The sequence below is a fragment of the Cyclopterus lumpus genome, chromosome 11, assembly GCF_009769545.1.
Source record: "Cyclopterus lumpus isolate fCycLum1 chromosome 11, fCycLum1.pri, whole genome shotgun sequence".
Taxonomy (NCBI): domain Eukaryota; kingdom Metazoa; phylum Chordata; class Actinopteri; order Perciformes; family Cyclopteridae; genus Cyclopterus; species Cyclopterus lumpus.
Genome location: NC_046976.1, coordinates 7,699,629 through 7,720,389, shown reverse-complemented (window position 1 = coordinate 7,720,389; position 20,761 = coordinate 7,699,629). Strand labels below are relative to the sequence as shown.

The 20,761-nt window shown below is 41.4% G+C and overlaps 2 protein-coding genes across 2 annotated transcripts; one reads left to right on the top strand and one right to left on the bottom strand.

Moving 5' to 3' along the window:
• Positions 1-926: 926 nt before the first annotated feature.
• On the top strand, positions 927-3,126 carry LOC117739155 (probable thiopurine S-methyltransferase). The gene is given in 6 exon segments (XM_034545453.1): positions 927-1,006; positions 2,184-2,258; positions 2,501-2,527; positions 2,529-2,584; positions 2,817-2,861; positions 3,008-3,126. Coding segments are annotated over 6 exon segments (402 nt in total).
• A 10,660-nt stretch (positions 3,127-13,786) lies between these two features.
• cndp2 (carnosine dipeptidase 2) lies at positions 13,787-20,482 on the bottom strand. The gene is made up of 12 exons (XM_034545820.1): positions 20,360-20,482; positions 19,751-19,828; positions 19,127-19,270; positions 18,764-18,926; positions 17,460-17,548; positions 16,309-16,509; positions 16,085-16,169; positions 15,808-15,968; positions 15,551-15,715; positions 14,709-14,850; positions 14,291-14,438; positions 13,787-13,958 (listed from the first exon to the last, which is right to left on the bottom strand). The coding sequence occupies exons 2-12, from the start codon at positions 19,808-19,810 to the stop codon at positions 13,892-13,894; spliced, it is 1,425 nt and encodes a 474-aa protein (XP_034401711.1). The 5' UTR covers positions 19,811-19,828; positions 20,360-20,482; the 3' UTR covers positions 13,787-13,891.
• Positions 20,483-20,761: the final 279 nt, after the last annotated feature.

Sequence of the window (20,761 nt, the reverse complement as noted above, 5' to 3'; positions counted from 1 at the left end):
GCATTTAAACAAAAAAAAAAGGTTTCAGATACCTAATCCATTTGAGTAAACTGAACACAACATTTAGTTGGAATTACTTAATAAATTTGAGTAAACTGAACTTGGGTTTAGTTGGATTACTTAATACATTTGAGTTAAATCTACTCAAAATAGTTGAGCAGAAATTATAAATAAAATTATTTGAAAATAATTAGTACAATTTACTTTAAAAATTCTGGATTTAGATAAAATTGTGTGCATTTACTTACCTAAATAAAATTGAGTAATTTCAACACAATATTTTTTTCAGTGAACCAGCAAGTGTCATGCTTGTGAATAGATTATCAAAAACAGTATTTCTGTTGATTGTCTTATTGATGAATTGATCAATCTTTTCAGCACTGATCAATTGCATACATAATCTGTGGAGAAAGACTCCACTCGACATCAACGGTCCTGTAGATTGGAGGCTGTCTGCCTCTGTTACGGGTTTCCAATGTTATTTTTGGGGATCAGCAATTTATAATATGTATGCCAATGCACATATTTATTCCAATATCTTCAAGTCACAGTAAGGATAGATGGATAGAGTGTGCTGTGACATGGAGTAAATGTTTCTTTCTTTTTATTAATATTTTTTTTTCTTTTGACATTGTCCCAGGTGTCCCAGGACATCACCCAGCACCACCTGTGCTGCCCTCACACGGTGTCGCTGATTGAGAAGTGCACGCGCTTCCACGTGCACTGCGCCCAACACCTCTGCGAGGAGCGTATGTCGGCTTTTGACGCCAAGATCAACAATGAGAACATGACAACGTGCCTCTAGAGTCTTAAAGAAATGTACCAGGACGTGGCCATGCGTCCAGTCTGCTGCCCCCTGGAGGCGGAGCTTCGCCAGTACAACGTGCTGCTGAAACTCAACGACGGTGACGTCCTCCGGTCAGTCCATGGAAGCACAAGCTTCTCCAAGCTGGTCAAAGGAGCCTCCTCCCTCGCCAGCTGCCTCCTGCACCGACACTTCAATCAGGTCAGAGACGGTTTCCTTTATTAATGAAACTGAGAAAACCTTTTGCTTACCACTTGTCAAAAGAGATTTCACTTATCTGGATGTGCTGTTTGACTTTGGGAATATGAGCAAATATGAGCATTAATGACCATAACCATAGACACATCCATTTCCACCATGTTTTTTGGGAATAACATTGTATAAATTAGGCTTTGAATGATAAATGGACAAATCCATCTGGTAAAACCATCAGAATATAGAAAGGAATGAAACTGGAAAGTTTGATGTGCTGTTGAAGTGGAGATTTGTAAAATGAATTACACTACATGCGAATATAGAAAAGATAATATCACCGCAAAACTTCCCCAGTTGATTACATACTTTAGGACAATTATTTAGTATTAATAGTTTTCTAAAATTAGATGTTTGTATATGCAAATGAGGCATTATCTAATACAAATGTTTGGGGAATTTAGGGAAGATCTAAAAATACAAATGGACAAAGCACTAGGCTCTTAAACTTTAGTATTTCATTTGTATTCTTCTTTACTCCACTGCTTGTCAGACGAGTAGAAGTATAAACCACTTACTTAAGACTGTGTGTAGGAATGTGTCTTTATTCTAAGCTGTTTTAAATCACTCGGTTGATGATTATTACTTATTTCCTACATTTGACTTGTAGACTCTGTGCACCAACTGAACAACAGTATAAAACAGACACAATAAACCATGGTAGTATACAGTGAGAACAACGCGTGTGAATGATTTCAGATATAGAATGTCCTACATTATCATATTAGGAAATAATATACTTCTTAGACTTCTAATGTACAAATATAGAATAGAAACTTCAGCTGTTTCTGTTAATGCTCATCAATTGTATGACATGTATCTGGTGTTCATTTCTAGTCCCCCATTCTCTCCACAGAGTGTGTTCGTGTCTGGCTCTGAAGATGCCCACACGGCTGTAGATGCACCCCCTTTTCCCAGCAGCCACTTTGACACGTCATAGCAGGGAGAACACAGGTGAAGAAATGATCATTATGTGCCCCCTTCTGTTTAGTGAGTCAATACAAAGAACCCTGGCCCCCCTGAATGAAACAGGGCCATCACACCTGTGTTTACTGCGCAATGACGGGGAAAAAAAACTAAAGAAGCGTATTACTTTGCACAGGTACATTTTTTCTCCATTTCACAGTTCCATTGAGGGTCAGTTCGGGGCAATTTGGGACAGGGGATCTCTAGTGGCCATCAACCCAAGAGACAGAGAAAAGTAGGACGAGAGAGTGAACCGGCCGTTGAGATGTGATATTCTCTTTTTTAATTTTTTTTATGTAAAGACTCAACATGGCAGATTAGTAAAAAACATAACCTTCATTTGAATACGATGACCCCAAATCAACTGTTCTGAAACTACAAATGTGCAGTTTACATAATTCTATGAAAGTATCAGGCACAGTTTGGTGACATTCTGGAACAAATCCATAATCTCCACTCGCTCTCTCAACACCACAGGTATGCTGCTCTCATGATTTCTCTCATGGCCAGACTGCAGATACCTTTTGGACACTTTGTTGTACAATCCTGAATTATATAAAGGTAACTGTCCATTTGGTTGTTGTCTAAATCACCGGGCATATGTTTATGGTCATACACATCCCTGGTTTAAAAAAATAAATATATATATATATATATATATATATATATATATATATATATATATATATAATTAGTATTTTCTGCAGTTTAAAATGTCGAATTGTGCTGTTGTTTTTTTTGTCTGAGTTTGGTGAAAAATACAAATACATTTGTGACTGCATTCGCCTTTCAGGTCCTCCCTTTTTAGTGCCGGATGAGCAAGTCGCCAGCCTGTTTGGTGAGTGTTTCTGAGAACAATCATGGCTGAGTGGGTTTCCAAGCCATAACATTATGAACGGCACTAAGTGGCTCGTATGGATGCATGTGAGACTACAGAGGCACGATTTGAGTTTTTTTTTTTTTAAGTCCTCTTCTTTTCCTCAGGGACCGGCTGTGATGTGGACGCGCTGCATTCGTACGATGCCTTCACAGACAGACAGCGAGCCTGGAACCTGGACTACCTGACTGAAAATGTTCACCTCATCACTCTCAAGAGCATTTAGAAACCAACGTGTGCGTTTAGGGATATTAGAAAAGCAGATTTTTGGGGCATTGCTGATCCCCTTTTTTTTGTGCTAAAAAGTCTTTTTGATACAGTTCCATTTTGGGGAGGAAATGAAGGCGCATGGAAATAAAATGACGAGAGAATTCCTAAAAACTGTTTTGAACTCGGGTCTTTTTATTCGATTGCTAAGATCTCTAACATAAAGTTTTGAATGTGTGGCACTTTATTTCTAATAAAATAACTAAAAAAACAAAAGAAACAAATGAATTTACAACAAAGAAATGCAGAAAAAACTAATGTAAGATGTAAACAATTTGAAGCAAAATGCTCGAGAGTTGATCTCATTAGAATTCGTTTTTTATACATAAAGGCTACTCTACACAGTTTCTATGGCCACCCCAATTCTGACTAAGCTTCTGGCAAAATTAATTGTATAATAATAATAAAAATTATTGAAAAACATCCTAATATTTAGAGCCGTAAAGTAAAATAGTGGTGGAAAATTAAAGTGCATTTACTCAAAACTTTGAGTGACTGGTACAAAGAGGCTACGAACATATTGTATAGTCGTTCTACAAGATTTTAGAAATATGTTGTACTTTTAAACCCACCACATTTATTTAACATATTTGCAATTTTTGTTAACGTACTAAACATGAGGAGTTTCTCCTAACATAATTAAAGCGATATGACCGACATGTTACCTAATTTGCGCTGACATACTTATTTAGGCATCTGAAAATCTATTAAATTAACCTGGCCACACCCTATATGCCTAACCTGTCACACATGTTTGCTACACAACAGTATATAAAGTATATATAAATTAATCATTAAGATTGGTTAAAAGAAAGTTATTTGTCTCTCACCATTGATATATTTTTAATGAAATAAGGTGCCGTGGTGGTCCAATCGAATGGGAGGGTCTATTTGAACAGTGATGTGAGGAAGGAGCCCCTGGAGCAGATCTGGATCAGCCTCTTACTGAAAGTGCTTGACCCTGTTCTCCACCACCACCTCTAATGGTTCCAAGATGGTTCACAATTATGAGATGCCCTTGTCATCTCATAAATAATAATTTCCTTTTGATATCGTGACATCTCAAATGTTTCATGGATCTATTTAGGCCAGTGTATACCTGGCAATACTCTTTGAGCCGGACCTCTGTTTGTTGCAAAGTAAAAACACAAATGTACCTTGTAGTTATTTTCAATACATTTCTTTATTTTGTAGAAATACTGTACAGGCAGTGTACATGAACATTCTGTATTTTGTTCATTGTATTGACAAATAAAATACTTTAAAGCTTTTGGAAGGATTATTTCTTGTTCAGCATGAACCGTCAGTCTCCTTGATTTCTTGTCAGTAGATGGTTTAGATGGTTCTGCTTCTTCAGCACAGAAGAAGCAGATGGAAACAAACTACGTCCTCTGTGCTGGTGGGGACGGGACCCTCCTCGTCCTCTCGGCTGGCGGGTGGGGATGGTGGTGTCGGGGTGGAGGGGCTGGGAGGACCTTACTCACTGGGTCTCGGACTCTCTGGGGTGATGTGAGGGGTTCAGAGGTCGGCTGTGGGCCTGGGTCGTCCTGGGTTAACGAGTTGGTTGATGTCCACCCTCAGCTTCCTCAAGAGAGAGACAAAAGCCCAGAGGAGTCCTGCCCTGTGGACACAAACACAAAAGATTAATATTTTTTTACTCAACTACACAGCCTTTACATTGTTGTGTTGAATCTGGCCTCCAATGATGGAATCGTATGACTGATACTTCTGTAGTCTTGGAGAGGAATTACTTACTCAGCCCACTGAAAGAAAGGCGACCGCCGCTCTGCATCTGGTCCTATGGTCCTCCGTCCTTCTCATCTGGTCCTGTGGTCCTCCGTCCTTCTCATCTCGTCCTGTGGTCTTCAGTCCTTCTCATCTGGTCCGTCGTCAAGGAGACCCTGGATGTTGCTTCTTGTGTCACGGCCATCGATACCTGAGTAAAAGAGACTTGGAGACTTTTCTTAACGTTAGTAGTTTTTATCACACATCTGTCTGGTTCAGCCACCTTCACCTAACTATAAAAAAAACCAGAGAGGCTCAAATGAACACTCGGAACAAATCTGATTTAATGCAGAGAATACAAGCACAGATCCTACTGCAGTCGTACAGAGACCGGATAGTCCGGCCCATACTCCCGCAGCACCTCCCACAAAAACCCCAGAGGAACCCAGATGAAAGCCTTCTCCAAGTCCACAAAACACATGTAGACTGGTTGGGCAAACTCCCAGGACCCCTCCAGTAGTTTTGCGGGGGTAAAGAGCTGGTCCACTGTTTCACAACCGGGATAGAATCCGCACTGCTCCTCTTACATCTGAGGTTCGACAAATGGTCGGAGCCTTCTCTCCAGCACCCTGGCATCAGCTTTCCACGGAGGGCTGAGTAGTGTGATACCCCGATAGTTCGAGCACAGTCGAGAAATATGGAGTCGGCAGGCGGCGCCCTTTCCCGGACCCCTCCCACCGACTCCAAGAAGGCCGGATACTCTGAACTGCTGTTCGGTGCATAAGCACAAACAACAGTCAGATCTTTACTCCCCCGCAACCCACAGGGAGACGACCCCCTCCTTCTCTGGGAAACCACCAACATGGCGGCGCTGAGACGGGAGCTCGTGAGTCCAGGCGACGTAGCTAAAGTCTGAAAGATGAAGATTTCGAAATACTACTTACGGATTTTTTTAGGTGAGAAGTTGGTTGTTAAATCTGTGGTCGGTTTTTCAAGATTAAGCCTCCTTAAAAACATGCTCCGACGATTTGGTGGTTTGATGGTAAAAATACTAATATGATGTGTGAGCTGCTGTTCTAATTTAATTCTAAGAATGAATCCTGTCCCTGGGAGTCTGGACCCTCAAGTCCAAACTCCGAAGTACACAAGTCCATACTTGGTGTACTTGGTATTGAGAAACCTCTGGACCTGACGTGGAGGGTGGAGACTCCTTGTAGGCCTCTTCTCTGTTCCTCTTGGTGTAGGACCCGAGGCCTGAAGTGGAGGGTGGAGATCATGGTCGTTTCTCAAAATGCGTTCTCGTCTGTTCTTGTGAACTTGTGAAACATCATGAGTCTGTCAAGTTGTTCCAATTCAAAGTCCCCGTCTAGCCAACCACGGTCCAAATACCCAGATGTGACTTGCTCCGCCCCACTTTACCGGGGATGCATCGTAAATGAAATGTCCGTAAATGGGACAGCCAAATATCCCAGAATGCATTTCGCACCAGCAACAGAGAACAAATGTGGAGAAGACAACAGACAACTGAAAGTTTACATTTTGAAATACTTACTTTATGATTTTTTTTTAGGCAAGAAATTAGTTGTTTAGACATCAAATCTGTGATCGGTTTGACAAGATTAAGCCTCCTTAAAAATGTGCCCCGACGATTTGGTGGTTTGATGGTAAAAATACTTCACAGTGAAGAACCGGAGTAATGAATGACTGTACCGCGTCCTCCCGTCTCTGGGACTCCAAAGTACACAACTGGGGGCGGAGCTTCTTCAGGATGTTCCGCACTAAAACCTCTGCTACAGGATGAAACCTATTGCCAACCCCGCCAGATGCGAGGGAAGGCTGTCTGGTGCTTTATCAGTCCTGCCAGACATAGAGGTTTAAAATCCTGCAGCAAACAGGCTGTCGGTCTCAATCCGAGTCACTGTCCTCATCCCTCTGCCAGTGTGTTCTGATCGAGGCCTGACGTGGAGGCTGCAGACCATGGTTGTTTCTCAAAATGCATTCTTGTCTGTACTTGTGTACCTTTTTAGGCGAGACGTTAGTTGTTTAGACATCAAATCTGTGATCGGTTTGACAAGATTAAGCCTCCTTAAAAATGTGCTCCGACGATTTGGTGGTTTGATGGTAAAAATACGTCACAGTGAAGAACCGGAGTAAACTCATTAGCAAGAACAGCTGAGGTGATGATGTCATCAAGTGAGCTGCTGTTCTAATTGCAGAATGACCGTACTGCGTCCTCCCGTCGATGGGAGTCTGGACTCCCAAGTCCAAACTCCGAAGTACACAAGTCCATACTTGGTGTACTTGGTATTGAGAAACCTCTGGACCTCCCTCCTCTTCTTTGTGGAGAAGCTGAGGCCTGACGTGGAGGGTGGAGACTCCTTGTAGGCCTCTTCTCTGGTCCTCTTGGTGTAGGATCCGAGGCCTGAAGTGGAGGGTGGAGATCATGGTCGTTTCTCAAAATGCGTTCTTGTCTGTACTTTACTCTGGTGGACTTGTGAAACATCATAAGTCACAGCAAAAGTACTGTTCCAAAGTTTCTAATTGCAGAATGACCATACTGCGTCCTCCCGTCTCTGGGACTCCAAAGTACACAACTGGGGGCGGAGCTTCTTCAGGGTGTTCGCAACTAAAACCTCTGCTACAGGATGAAACCTATTGCCAACCCCGCCAGACGCGAGGGAAGGCTGTCTGGCGCTTTATCAGTCCTGCCAGACCTAAAGGTTTAAAATCCTGCAGCAAACAGGCTGTCGGTCTCAATCCGAGTGACCGTCCTCATCCCTTTGCCAGTGTGTTCTGATCGAGGCCTGACGTCGAGGCTGCAGACCATGGTTGTTTCTCAAAATGCAGTCTTGTCTGTACTTGTGTACCTTTTTAGGCAAGAAGTTAGTTGTTTAGACATCAAATCTGTGATCGGTTTGACAAGATTAAGCCTCCTTAAAAATGTGCTCCGACGATTTGGTGGTTTGATGGTAAAAATACTTCAGTGAAGAACCGGAGTAATGAATGACTGTACCGCGTCCTCCCGTCTCTGGGACTCCAAAGTACACAACTGGGGGCGGAGCTTCTTCAGGATGTTCCGCACTAAAACCTCTACTACAGGATGAAACCTATTGCCAACCCCGCCAGACGCGAGGGAAGCCTGTCTGGCGCTTCATCAGTCCTGCCAGACATAGAGGTTTAAAATCCTGCAGCAAACAGGCTGTCGGTCTCAATCCGAGTCACTGTCCTCATCCCTCTGCCAGTGTGTTCTGATCGAGGCCTGACGTCGAGGCTGCAGACCATGGTTGTTTCTCAAAATGCAGTCTTGTCTGTACTTGTGTACCTTTTTAGGCAAGAAGTTAGTTGTTTAGACATCAAATCTGTGATCGGTTTGACAAGATTAAGCCTCCTTAAAAATGTGCTCCGACGATTTGGTGGTTTGATGGTAAAAATACTTCAGTGAAGAACCGGAGTAATGAATGACTGTACCGCGTCCTCCCGTCTCTGGGACTCCAAAGTACACAACTGGGGGCGGAGCTTCTTCAGGATGTTCGGCACTAAAACCTCTGCTACAGGATGAAACCTATTGCCAACCCCGCCAGACGCGAGGGAAGCCTGTCTGGCGCTTCATCAGTCCTGCCAGACATAGAGGTTTAAAATCCTGCAGCAAACAGGCTGTCGGTCTCAATCCGAGTCGCCGTCCTCATCCCTCTGCCAGTATCTTCTGAAGGTTACACGGTCGACGTAGTCCTCTTCTCTGGCCCTCTTGACGGAGGATCAGAGGCCTGACGTGGAGGGTGCAGAGTCCCCGTCGTCCTCTTCTCTGGCCCTCTTGGCGGAGGATCCAAGGCCTGACGTGGAGGGTGCAGAGTCCCCGTCGTCCTCTTCTCTGGGCCTCTTGGCGGAGGGTGCAGACTCTTCTGGCCTCTGGAAGAATGGGGGCGCCTCGGCAAAGGGGGGGTTGGGAGGACGGTGGGGAGGGTCCTCTTCGTCCAGTCCCGCACCGAGCATGAGGAAGAAGAAGATGTCCATCTCTTCATCCTCATCCTCGGTGTCCCACTCGTCCTCGCTGTCCCAGTCGTCGTGCTCTCCCTCGTCGTCATCAAATAGGACCTGGGGAGGGAACCCAGCGCGACCCGCACCCACAGCCGGTCCCTCAAATACAATCTCAGCCTCAACTTGATTACCTTCGTCGTCTAATAAGGCGATCCCGATGGGGACTCTTGCAGGGCGCCCCATGATGTAGTTCACACCAGCTAAGAGGGAAAGGTTAAAACCGTAAGGATTTATCATAATAAATATTTCTGAATTTTTCTTTGAGCAATAATATATTATTATTATAAATAATAAAAAACGACAGCATATCCTTAATCTAACAACGACGGACCACATACAAGAGGCCCGTGCCTTTAAACATTTAACAGTGATATCAAACATTCTTCCTCTGTTAGTTTAAACAGATGAGGTCATCAGAATAAAGTCATGGTGCTTCCATGTGACACATAATGATAAACATTGTTGTTAATACATTTTGTTCATATTTAAAAAATCGTTTTCACAAAGATGGACATTTTGACTACATAATATAGATTTATTCCAATGGCAATAATCATAATTATTATTATCGTTATTGATATTGTGAGCAGTATTGCTATTTGTATATGTCCCAAACAACAAGGTAGGGTTCATAATTAATTAGTTTCACATGAAGAGGGCTTCATAAAGTTTGGTGTGCCTTTCACGCACGGCTTTTTGTGGCCAATTAACCGACAGTTGAGCTCTCGTGAGCTCTCAAAGACATTTATTCTGGACCAAACAAGTGTCAGGACTTCGGTGTTTGTGAAAAAAAACGATTAATGGTTAGCAATAAACGGCATGAACGTGTTGAATATACATAAACCACGTGCGTCATGACGCACAGTAAAACATGGCAATATTAATCCAACATGACCACAGTAACCTCTTTGGTTTATAAGTCATCATTCTCCAGTTCACGAGGTGCATCTCAGAGCGCGTGGAGGAGACGCTGGAGGCAGCACGCGCACATGCACAGTTACTTAACAGATCGCTCTCTAGTCCCCGTGGAAACAAAGCACCGCAACAATGAGCAACGTGCATTTCAATGTTAAATGTTAAATAAATCACTCCTTTAATATGATGAAGTAAAAGGAGCACATGTTTGTACAATAAGTCACGTTTCAACTGTCAAAACAAAGCAACTCAGGGTCGCCTGCAGGTCACGTGACCGCTGGATTCTATCCGAACGCCCGAACATTCCATATGGTTTCCATGGAGCACAATTTATGCATTTTACATATTTGATTTTAGAATTCTATAAATATGGCTCAGGCGCCATCTTTGTTTTGTAATTTCAACATTAATATTCGACGTTTTGATTCCTTCAAACCAAAATAACAGGGTTTTGGAACCTCTACACTAATTCGTAACACATTCCGCACATCTACCGCAATTTTAAAGACATTCCGCCCCTCAGAAATCATTTTACAGGAGAAATCATCGACCGAGTGTCACTTTTCACAAATATATTTTTTCCTCAAATTGCCTGACATCATTCTGTGAATTCTTAACCTTAAAACTCAAAAAGTTTCACTGATTTCTAAACTGAGAACAGTTTTAAGGATTTAAGGGGATACATTATTAATAAAAATGATAAATTAAACATAAAAATGGTCTTACCTGCACAGTTATGGTCCAAGTCACAGCCCGGTCCCTTCAGCAGGGGCTCGTTCTCGGTCTGGAGTCGTCGGAAGGCCTTTCTCAGGGTCTCTGATGCTCTCGATAGTCGTGATGTAGTAGTTTTGTACGCCAACAAGTTTAGTTTCCAGCAAAAAGTCTCAAGCAGTTCAAAAATCAAATAGTTTTCCTTCACAGTTTTGGGTTCACAGGAGGGTTCTCAGGGTTCCGCTCAGGTTAAAGTCCAAAGTGCAAAGGGCCAAATCAGAACGTCCGCGGCCCTTAAATACCTCGGTCCGGTTACCATGGCATTGACGCACGGGTTTGCGTGCGATTGAGCAATATACAGAAAGAGAGAAGTATTCGTTATTACCCCACATTTGTCAAATATATATTTGTATTTGATTCATACTAGAGTTATTATTGTTTTATTTGTCGGTGATCTGTTGCTATTCAGTAAAGCTATGAGCTGTAAAGACAAACGGGATGGTAAATGAAATATACTTTATTATCGTGCAATATTGTAGATTAAAATGACGCTCTTGTTGTAATTTAAGCGACTTTGTGTGTTTTGAAAAGCGCTATATAAATTCGATGTATTATTATTATTATTATTATTAATTAATCACGCAGCATATTGAGCGTTATTATGTGCTTTACGTTGTTGCACATCTACTTCTGGTTTATCATTGGCAGATGTATGATACATAAATGACGGGCTCAAGTGCATGGTCTTCCGACTAAACTACTTCATTTATTTGACAGATAACCACTTTGCAGATTAAGAGACATTTCCCCTTTCAACTTCTTGAAACTGTTAGAGAGGTACAATTATTATTGTCCATTATTTGACCAAAAACAAAGAGTAAAGTCTAAAGTCTATTTTTCTTCTTCTTTTAGAGTAGGGCCAACCTATTCTACCAGGAGACTTGTGCGAAATAAGACACAAATGAACATCAGAAATAGGATATTGTTGTCTCATTTTACAACTGGAACATCTCCCCGCTGAAGGTTTATTTCCCAGGGTCGCGCATGTCCTCGGCATTACGGGAAGAAGTCACTTCTTACACGTAATTTGCACGTAATATATTTGCAAACTCATTCGTATTATTATCTATAGTATAGGCAATAATACGAATGAGTTTGCAAATATATTGTGCACAATTATTTATACGATTATTATTTATATAATATATTATTATATATTATATACTATGTTTTCCAACGCGCCGAGCCCGCGAGACAAGACGCTGTCATTTAATTGGCTGAAGAGTCAGAAACACTCCGTGAATCGTGACTGACAGGAGTCACGGTAAGATACTAAGTTAATAAAGCCTCACATTAGTATTTCGTTTGGTCTCACCATTGATATGTTGATCATGTTGTACTTTGTAGATAGAAAAATGACACCAACAAAGAAAAGAGATATCCGAAGTTTGTTCACCAGCCAGAGGGTAAGTAGCTACCAAGAAGCCCGGTTTGTTGTTAGTTAGGGTTAGCTAGTAACGTTAGCAGGCTAACTACCACACAGTGCAAACCTGCATCCTTTGGAGATGATGCATTCAGGGAACTCAGAAACTCCGTGCAGGTGCAGTGCAGCAGGAAGCAGCAGCTGGACCACCAGCGCTCCAGGTGAGGTCTTACATTGAAAAAGGTACTTGTTACTGTTACTGTATGTTGGCATTTTAGCAGAACTTTCTTATTCATTTATTTAATTATTTATTATTATTATTATTATTTTTTGATGCAGAATACTGTTTTGTATTTAAACTAAGGTTTTATTACTGTTATTATGTTTGAATCAGTTCCAAGTTACACAAATGTTAATATATTTTAATAAAGTTTGCCTGTTCAACATAATATTTATATGTTTTTTTTATATGGCGGGGGCGGGGGGGCTGACAGTGTCCCTACCATTGCTGAGACCAAACCTATGCCCTGGCTTGACTGCAGCGTGCACGACCTGCGGGGACAAAGCGACCTGGTGACCCGAATGCTGCTCAGACCCTCCAACCACTTGCAGGTACGCTCGTTTGGGTTTCTTATCACTTGTGTTGAAAGCTACTCTAATAAAACCACTAAAGTAAATAACATTAAGGTCTGAGTACCTTAATTAATGCAAAATCCATGTATCTTCATATGCTCCCCATTTTAGGGCCAGGGTCAGTCTTCTGGATATTACACAACTTACCAATCGGGTTCCTCACCAGTTTCGTGATGCTTTTTCACACAAACACTTTGTTTTGGTTCCACAGACAACTTGTATACATTTTGTTTATCCACAGGTCTATAAATCATCCCAATTTCCTCGAGCTGACTTTGTCTGAGCAATAGTCCAGAACCTAAATAACACTTAATTATATAATGTAGAGAAGCAGCACAATGACACAAAGAAGAGGGAACACTGAAAAAAATGATTCTGACCCCTTTTAGATATTACTTGATTTAATCAAGGTCATTTCACTGATTTAAATATGTTATTGAATCCTACTTATCTTTTTTAATTAATCTTAACTCATACTTCCATGGTTTACGAAAAGCTCTTTTCCTTAAATTAAAGGTAACATGAAAAAATGATGTACATTTTAAGTCCCTCATTCAATTTCCACATCTGCGCATGTGCGTCCACAAGCCCCGCCCCCTTTCGGCGCAAATTTCTTCCATTTTGAAAGCTGTGCTGTTTCTCCTGCTGTCGGGTTCTCAAAGCGCTCCGTTTTCAGTAAGTACACATTTTAAATTCATTGCTGTGTTCTATTTTTTATTTAGTTGCCACCAAGCTGTTTCTTACGTAACATTAATGTTCACTGAGGCCTACTGCTGCTAACGTTAGCTCAATGTTGCCTACCATTAAGGCTAGGTTAACATTACGTCAAGATCCTACAACCTATAGTTAGTCTCGGACTATCCAGCAATCTAGGGGGGGTCCACTGCAATATGCATGACAACCTTATTCATGTACATTACCTTAATTATCCAAAATGCATATCCCGTTTTGTTCAGTTTTCATAAATTCATTTTTTTCACCTTCTGTTTGGCCTTGAACACATAATACCTGCTTAATCAGGAGTTCACTGGGTACAATACACTGACTATCAGAAAATAAATCATTATTTTCAAAATCCAATGACATTATGGGTTATTGCAAGCATGCAAGTGATGCAGTGCATAACAGCAACAGCAAAACAAAAAGTAATGCATTAATGAAAAAGGACAACAAAAAGTAACAAAGAAAATATTTTATTATCAGGGGGAGTCAGTATAAAACTGCTGCAATGTAACTCATGAAGGCCACGACTGATGGACATATTTCATAATGAGACATCACTTCATTCCAGCTGGGAGACCTCATGGAAGTATGCACCGAGCATCTTGGTCCCCTGAACATAGTTGACTCTGAAAGTGGAAAGATAAAAAAAAAAAAAAAAAGTGATGAGCTTCATTAACCGGTGAATACTCGTCTTTATTACAAACCGTGACGAAATGATCCATTGTAAAGATCATTCATGAAGAACTCAAGTTGTTGCAGCTCACTTCAATTACAACTTTTGGCTGGAAGAACTTAACTTGATCACTAAAATGTAGCAGAAAGACAGAACTTAACCTAAAACAATCTTTCCTGTAGCCTTTTATAATATCGTTTCTTTTCCACAATATCGCGTCTAAATTTGTCGCAGAATTTTGCAGTGATTCAGGTTGGAAAGGAAATGAGGAAGTGACTGACATACCTGTTGAGCTTTTCATTCTGTGAGTGAGCTCCATCATCAGAGGAACCAACAGGGAGCAGCATGACGTTACGCCCTGTGGCCTCCTGGAAGGTCAGGGTGACGGGGATGCTTCCACCCTCACGAGTCAGGTCCGGCTCCACACCAAAGACTTGGTACAGCAAGAAGGAGAATAACACGGAAAGAATAGTCAATATGACTGGGGAAAACAAATCTCTACAACATGAGGGAAGAGTTTCACATTAATCCCTTTTATTAATAAGAAGGATCAGAGATCAGATGGAACGCCACTTTTGTCATTCAGTGTTTCAAAATGACGGCATTTGAAATTGAAACTAACATAATAATGAGATAACAGTGGGGCTGAGTAGGAGTTTGTGTTTAGAGTGAACTGATCCTTTAACCATACACAGCTCTGTACCTGTTTTCATGGCCTTTCGGCCTGCCATGTAGTGTGGGTGGTTGAAGTCAGAGACCCAGGCCTTGGCTCCGTGGCCCATGTACACGTTCAGTTTGTTGGGGCTTCCCAGTTCAGCAAACTTCTTCTGCAGATGATCGATAACCTTGATGGAGAAAAAGAAAAAAAGATGACCGACAGTCTAGAGTTGAGATTTTCGTCATTCTAAACAAAATCGCCTTTCTTTTTCATGCTAAAATCAGCTTCAGTTTGGAAACACTCGTTTAAATACTAAGATCATAAACTTCGATTTATATTGTTGGATTAACAATGTGGGCACAGTATTACATGTTTCTATAATGTACCTGAATTTAAATTGGTTAACCCTCATGCAAATTCCAGAGTCAACATCTATCAAACAGAGTGCGTTTGTTTGTTTGCATTTCTCTGTCGGTGTAATTTTATGTCATGCGATAAGTCCTTTATTTCTTTACATCTTCAATGAATTTCTAGACTTGATTGGAGCCTTGATAATGACTTCCCAAACTTATTTTTTTGACTGATTATTTTCAACCTTATTTTTGATGTTGTTAATCACGGATTTATTGTCAATAGAAGTACTTCGGTAGGTCAGGCCTAGGTTACTCTATAAATCCGCTTCATTTGTAAAATTTCCATTCACAACAAATAAATAAAAGTGACAGCGTCATCTTTATGACACATCACCAAAAGACTTAAGTCATCAAGTTTTAAATTCCACTGGCAGCGACTACCATTTTCACACTACAACCTTTAATGTGTTCTAGTCACATGACCGCTACCATTTGACAGCATTAGAACCAGTGGTACGATGTTTCAGGGCCTACCTGCTTCTCCACCACTTTGGGGTCCATGTCGGGGACGAGGCGGATGGAGAACTTGCCAATGACCTTGCGGGGGATAACGGTCTTGGCTCCTGCTTCAGAGAAAGCGCCCTCGATACCATGAAGAGACAGAGATGGATACCTCCAGCGGTGCATCAGGATTTTCTCCTGTAAAAGGAGAACAGTACACTTAAATGATCATGAACTATCATGCAGTAATCCAGTGTGGCAACACATGTCGACAGAAACCAATGCCTTGCCTTGGTGTCATGCAGCAGCTGTCCCACGCCAACGTCTTTGCAGTATTCATCCAAGTCAAACTCTATTTTCTCATACAGCTTTGTCTCCTCATCTGTCAGAGGGGCCACGTCATCACTCATCCCAGGAACCAAAATTTTCCCCTTCGTGTCTAAGAGGGTGCCTGTTTAGAGAGACGCAGGCAAAATATATTTAACACCGCTATAAAACATCTAAAGCGCAGGTCAAAGACTCAAACTAGTTTCATGAGATTATGGCTCAATTATCAGCATCACTTGCCCATAAGCGCAATCAGGTCGGTCATGGCTTCATGAACAGAGCCACCAAACACCCCCGAGTGGAGGTCCTTGTCACCGCAACGCACCTTTAAATTAAAACAAATAAATTGAATCAGACATTTGCGTTATGCTGGAAGAACTTCATTAGTATAGAACTGTGTGTTCTCTGTGCTGCTGCTGAAGTGATGACACAAAAATGAAACCGGCACTATAATCAGTCGTCACCTCAACGGAGAAGTAGCAGATTCCTCTCAGGCCGTAAGTGATGCAGGGTTTGGTCTTGCCGAGCCAATAGTTGTCGGAGATGCAGACATAGTCCACGTCTTTCAAGAAGGTGTCTTTTCGTGCAAACACCAGTTCATCCAGGCCCTCAGATCCGGACTCCTCCATCCCCTCGAAGCAGAATTTGATGTTGATGGGAAGCTCCTGAAGAAAGTGAAATAAGGGAAGAAACAAAAAAAAAAAGAAGCTGTTTGTAAATCCCCAGGCCTCGTACTGTGTGTAAAGTTTGAAGATCAGTAGGATGAAAGAACTGTTCCACGGTTTCAGAAAGAAAGTTATTCCAAACAATGTGCACGGTGACGCGAGTTGGTTTAATCATTAAGTGATGGTTGGATAAGACACGACTACCGGTTCCATCCAGAGACCTTTGACCACCTCCCCTGCTGACCGATCTAAAATGATCAATGGGCAATTACCGAATCAGCTCTGCACTTCATTAATTTCTAGGCATGATGTAAAATTCTTTTGGAAAATACGTCCTAGTCACAACACCTAAAGCAATACTGTATAGTAATGCAACACGATTCTTTATTATTACTATTGTACTCACAGAAAAACTAAATATGCTTTATAAATCCCAAACAATGGTTCCACGTAAACGTCAGAAGATTACTTCAGCTTACTTCCACATTCCAAGCAACATTCCTGCTGACTGGTTAACACAATTAGCCGAGTCACAAGTCAGAAGAACATCAACAAACAGAAACGGGTTTGTTTTTATTATGTTTTTATAAAGCTCTGTGACGGCATAATCAATAATACCGACTGGCTGCGCTGTGATCGCACACGGTCTGGTCCCACACCACTTATTACTCAATCACACGATTTATACTTTATTCAATTTTGGATACTTTACAGGACCAACGAGGAGGTTTTATTTCTTGAAGCAGAACGTATGACTGTAAACTGGACAATGCAGTTGGGATTTTGTCTCAAAACATCTATATGCGTTTACTGAGTCATAATCAGTGTGTTGTTTATTACCAAGTAGTTCTTCACATTTAGTGCATACAATAAACATATTAAGAGGAAAGGAAAAAAGGGTAAAGAAAAATTCCATAAGTTAGAGAAGAAAAGTGTGGTGGGAACTTTACCTGCTGGATCTTCTGGTGGGCCTCAATGCAGTTAAACCAGGCCAACACTGGACCCTTGTCATCAGTTGAACCTCTTCCATAGAGCTTACCTGCAAAGAGAATATATAAATATAAATATGTTACACAATAAGAACAAATGTATTATCTTATTTCAAATTAATTGCGAGTAGTACCAGCAAAGTTAAGGAACCATTTCACACAATGAAAAAGGGGAAAGTAAACTACAGCCTCTAAACAACCGGATAGTAAAACATGATGTGAGCAAGAAAGAACAGCTGAGCAGACAGGAACGACACAGGAAGTGGATGTGTTACTTTCAGTCAGCTGACTTTCACCAGAACACACAAGGCAGTTTGGGTGTTGGCATTAGCAACAAAAATAATTCGAAATTAAAAAGGAAAGGAGGTAACACACACACACACACCAGTTCTCATGTCATCAAACATAAACTAAAAATATGTGTGGCTTAATAGTGAAGCATCATAAATCTGCAATTCTTTATCGCAAATACACCTTTAGAGATAACAATTATTACAGCAATTACATCATTGTATATTGTACAGATGCACAGTAACAGCTGCCAAGTTGGTGAGTAGCAGACAACGATTAAGCATCCATCATGGTGTAATACTTTTATGAAATAAAAGGATTCACTCAAGCCTTCTGTAAAGCTGAATGGATACTTGATGAATACAACTGCCCTTGCTCAACTAGATCTGTGAGCTTTGCAGATAAGATATGATTAAGACTCTACCTCGGCTGGACTTTGGCAATATGCTGCAAAAAGTTATATGATCAGAAGCACAAAGCTGATAAAAGCTCAAAGGGCATTTAAACGAGACGTTACATTTGAGTAATGAGTAAAAACAAACTCTCTGCTCACTAAAGAAAGAGTTTCATGTAATGGTTGTGTGCAGACCTTTTGATATCTTTTCAGATACTAAATGACCAGTTATATTTTATTCTGTAGCGCCATCATGACCCTGTTAAACTACATTTTCCTTTAACCGTCCTCTTGGTTTCTGCCATCAGGCCTTCTCTGTAGGACAAATCAGTCATTTATTTCAGCGCAAAGCTAAACTGTTTCTTTGCCAAGCTGAAAAAGGTGGTGGAGTAATCATTACATCAAAGATTGGGGAAAAGAAACTCAACGTCAACCTCATCCCGTCTCCCATGCCAAAACAGCATTCCAGTCTACTTCATTAACTTGCACTAAAGCTGGTTTTGTTTCCAACGGACAAACTTTCTAGATTATATTGACTACAGCTTCAGGGTAAACAGAAAGTAAAACCTTCTGCGCTCACCGTCTATCTCCACCAGAGTGAAAGGCTCGGTATCCCAGCCATCATCAAGGTTAGCCGGCTGGACATCAAGATGGCCGTAGATGCACACGGTCTTCTTGCCGGGGTCTGACCCCAAACGACCCAGGACGATAGGCGGCAGGGGGATCTCCTCTCCAGAAGGAAGCTGCATGCAAAAAAAAAACAAAAAACCACAGCCTACATTTTAGCACAGGTTCAAGTTTACAAAGAGCGCTCATTCTATTGAATTCAAACCGTTAACAGACCAAATCAATCAAAACAGTATACATAGGGAAAGCATTGAACAACCAATGCATGCATAGTGATGAAGTAACAGTAACAGGGCAACAGCACACTAATCCACACCTTCTGATTGCCGATGTCCACCATCTCCACTGTTCCCCCCAGCTTCTCAATGTCCTTGGCAGCCATCTCCATCATCTTCTTGATCTCCCCACGCTTCTCTGGCCAAGCAGACACACTCTGGACTGCGACCCAATCTGCAAGACGCTAGGAAAGACGAGAAAAGATGCACATACTTTTTAACACCATCTGAGAAAACATGGGCAAACTGTTTTTCATACAGCATGTTTGAGAAGTTTATGGCTCACATTTCATTAAAGCTCCATTTAAACTATAAAAGTGGTGTAAGAGCGACATGCGTCTTAGCGCTTTGATCAAAAGACAGACGCGTGACTGCAATCTTAATCACCGCAATGATTCTTGTATAATAAGAGAAGAGAAGATATTACTTAATTCATCCCCAGGGGGAAATTTCATGAAACAAGCAGCAGCAAACAAATATACAATTAAATTAAATTAAATAGCAGGGCCCATTACATTTAAATAATAAAAGGAAATGAAAATGTAAAAATAAAATAAAAAAGAAAGTGTATCTAAAGTATAAAGTGGTTAATTGATGTTCAATTTGAGGATAATGCACTATAACAAGCCATAGGTCATACAAAACCTCTCTCGGGATGAGCTTACCTGCACGTACAGATCCTGGTGTTCGTCCACATACTTGAAAAGTGCTGCGAGGTGCGCCATCTTTTCCAGCGACAGGAGCTGAGGGTTTAAAAGGCAGAGTGGAGTGAGAGTCAGCCTTCAGCCCTCTGCCGTCTTATAGGAGGACATAAGCCACGCCCCGCTGCGAACCTGCTGAGCCCTGCAGTCAGAAGAGCTTCAGATCAGGATGTTGAGTTGGTGATAGTTTAGCAACTATCTCCTAGCTGCTACTTTATGCATCTTTCAGTTTTTTTTTTTTTTATGAACAGAAAAGCCGACACACAGTAGAAAGTTACGTCACACAAAAAAAAGGGTCCCATTATTGCACAATGTTCACTTTCCTCCCTTTAGATTTTTGTTTTGCCTCATAATAATGACTTAAATGCGTGACTGTGGAGCTAAGCGGCTGAATCTGTCCCAGAAGTCGCAGTAGCCGGCCGACTTTACGAGACGTGAACCGGGGTTAGCCTCTCCCAGACAGATGGTCCGCTCGGTTCATTTCTGAATCGCACGTAGACGCGTTAAAGCAACGCGCTCGGTTAAGAGAACTCAATTCCCGGACAGACGATGTCCTCACGTGACTCTTCTCACCTGACAGACACTTCCTGTGTTTCCTAATGACGCTGACACGCGGGTGGAAGTTTTATTCCACGCACGAGAGAGAGAGAGAGCAGAGACACACGTCGGCGGCTGATTGTTTTCACGGCGCAAAGAATTGTGGGTCAGCGACAGATGCTTCGTCACGATCGTCCATGAACCAGTCGAGTGGGAGGAGCTCTTTATTTATATAGCACTTTTTAATACATTCGTTGTTTTATAAATAAAAAGTTAACCTTCCCTTTACTTACATGCCTTTTTTGCACTTACATTTTCAGTGGAATTAATATATTTCAACAGATGAATAAAAACTGGAAAACATTTTAAATTGAAAATGAAATGGAAGAAGCACTCTATTCTTTTACTTAAGTAAAAGCCGCTATACTACAGAGTAAA